The sequence below is a fragment of the Phytophthora infestans genome, genomic scaffold (assembly GCF_000142945.1).
Source record: "Phytophthora infestans T30-4 supercont1.326 genomic scaffold, whole genome shotgun sequence".
NCBI classification, from domain to species: Eukaryota; Oomycota; class Peronosporomycetes; order Peronosporales; family Peronosporaceae; genus Phytophthora; species Phytophthora infestans.
The window spans coordinates 80,627-81,699 of record NW_003303433.1 but is presented as its reverse complement, the minus strand read 5'-3'; the positions used below and the strand labels follow the sequence as shown (position 1 = coordinate 81,699).

Below are 1,073 nucleotides of genomic sequence, written 5' to 3'. Positions count from 1 at the left end.
CTAAATAAGGTAGATTGTAAACTGAGTATATTTATAGGTAGGTTAAGTTTGGGTTTATTACAAACTATTAGTTACCTATAGAAATGCAATGTCATTTAACCAATGGTTGGCTTTGAACGACCTTGGTACCTTGTACCAAATATCCCGGAGTATGACGTGTCATAATGAATGCCACGCAGGTTCTACTTGTAGGAAGAAAGGCAACGAATGTCGTTTTGGATTCCCCAAGAGTTTACAACCTAGAACTGTAATTGAGTCGAAAACGAGTTCAGATGGCACACCTTCCTTGAAAATCCACTTACAACGTGAGGTGTCCACTATTAACAATTATTCACCGCATCTCCTTTCGTGTTGGCGTGCTAATATGGACCTGCAACTAATTGGAAACTCCTACGGAGCTGCTGAATACGCAGGAGCGTATGTAAGCAAAGCAGAGCCAGATACACTTCGATTCAGGCGAGTGATTGCAAAAGCTATACAACGGAGTGACTCAAATCTTCCCTATCATTCGATTCTGAAGCGAGTAGCAAATGCGACTCTCGCGGTTCGCGAGGTTGGTGCACCGGAAGCTATATACATTCTCCTTCGCAATCTATCAATGCATAGTAAATCCCGCTCAATCACCAAAGTCAAGGCGATGCGTCACAGTACCCGTTACTATCGCGTTGAGCCGCAAAACCTAGACGACCTTGTTGCCTTAGCAAGTACACCAGAGATCGAGACTATTCGAATTGAGCCTATCGAGAAAGCGTACATGAATCGCCCGGACAATGATCATTTTAACGCTATGACTTTAGCAACATTTGTAGAGACTTTCGAAACGATTGAGTCGATACGTAAAGTAGCATCCTCCGATGATCTGTACGAGTGTATGAACGGTGAAGGGTGGATAAAGAAACGCAAGAAAGCCACGGTTGTGCAAAAGACACCCTGGATACGACCCGATTCGTCGAACCCCACTTTCTGTTTCTCCGAAGTATTTTTGTATGTTCCATGAAGGCAAATTAGTTTGTAAATGCTAACCGCAGCTCTCAATACAGCAACTTTGCTAATTTTCACGAAATATAAAATTG

The 1,073-nt window shown here is 42.8% G+C and overlaps 1 protein-coding gene across 1 annotated transcript; it reads left to right on the top strand.

Moving 5' to 3' along the window:
• Positions 1–364: 364 nt before the first annotated feature.
• On the top strand, positions 365–774 carry PITG_21260 (uncharacterized protein; the record flags this gene model as incomplete). The annotated part of the gene is made up of 2 exons (XM_002894944.1): positions 365–641; positions 737–774. The coding sequence occupies 2 exons, from the start codon at positions 365–367 to the stop codon at positions 772–774; spliced, it is 315 nt and encodes a 104-aa protein (XP_002894990.1).
• Between the last annotated feature and the right edge of the window lie 299 nt (positions 775–1,073).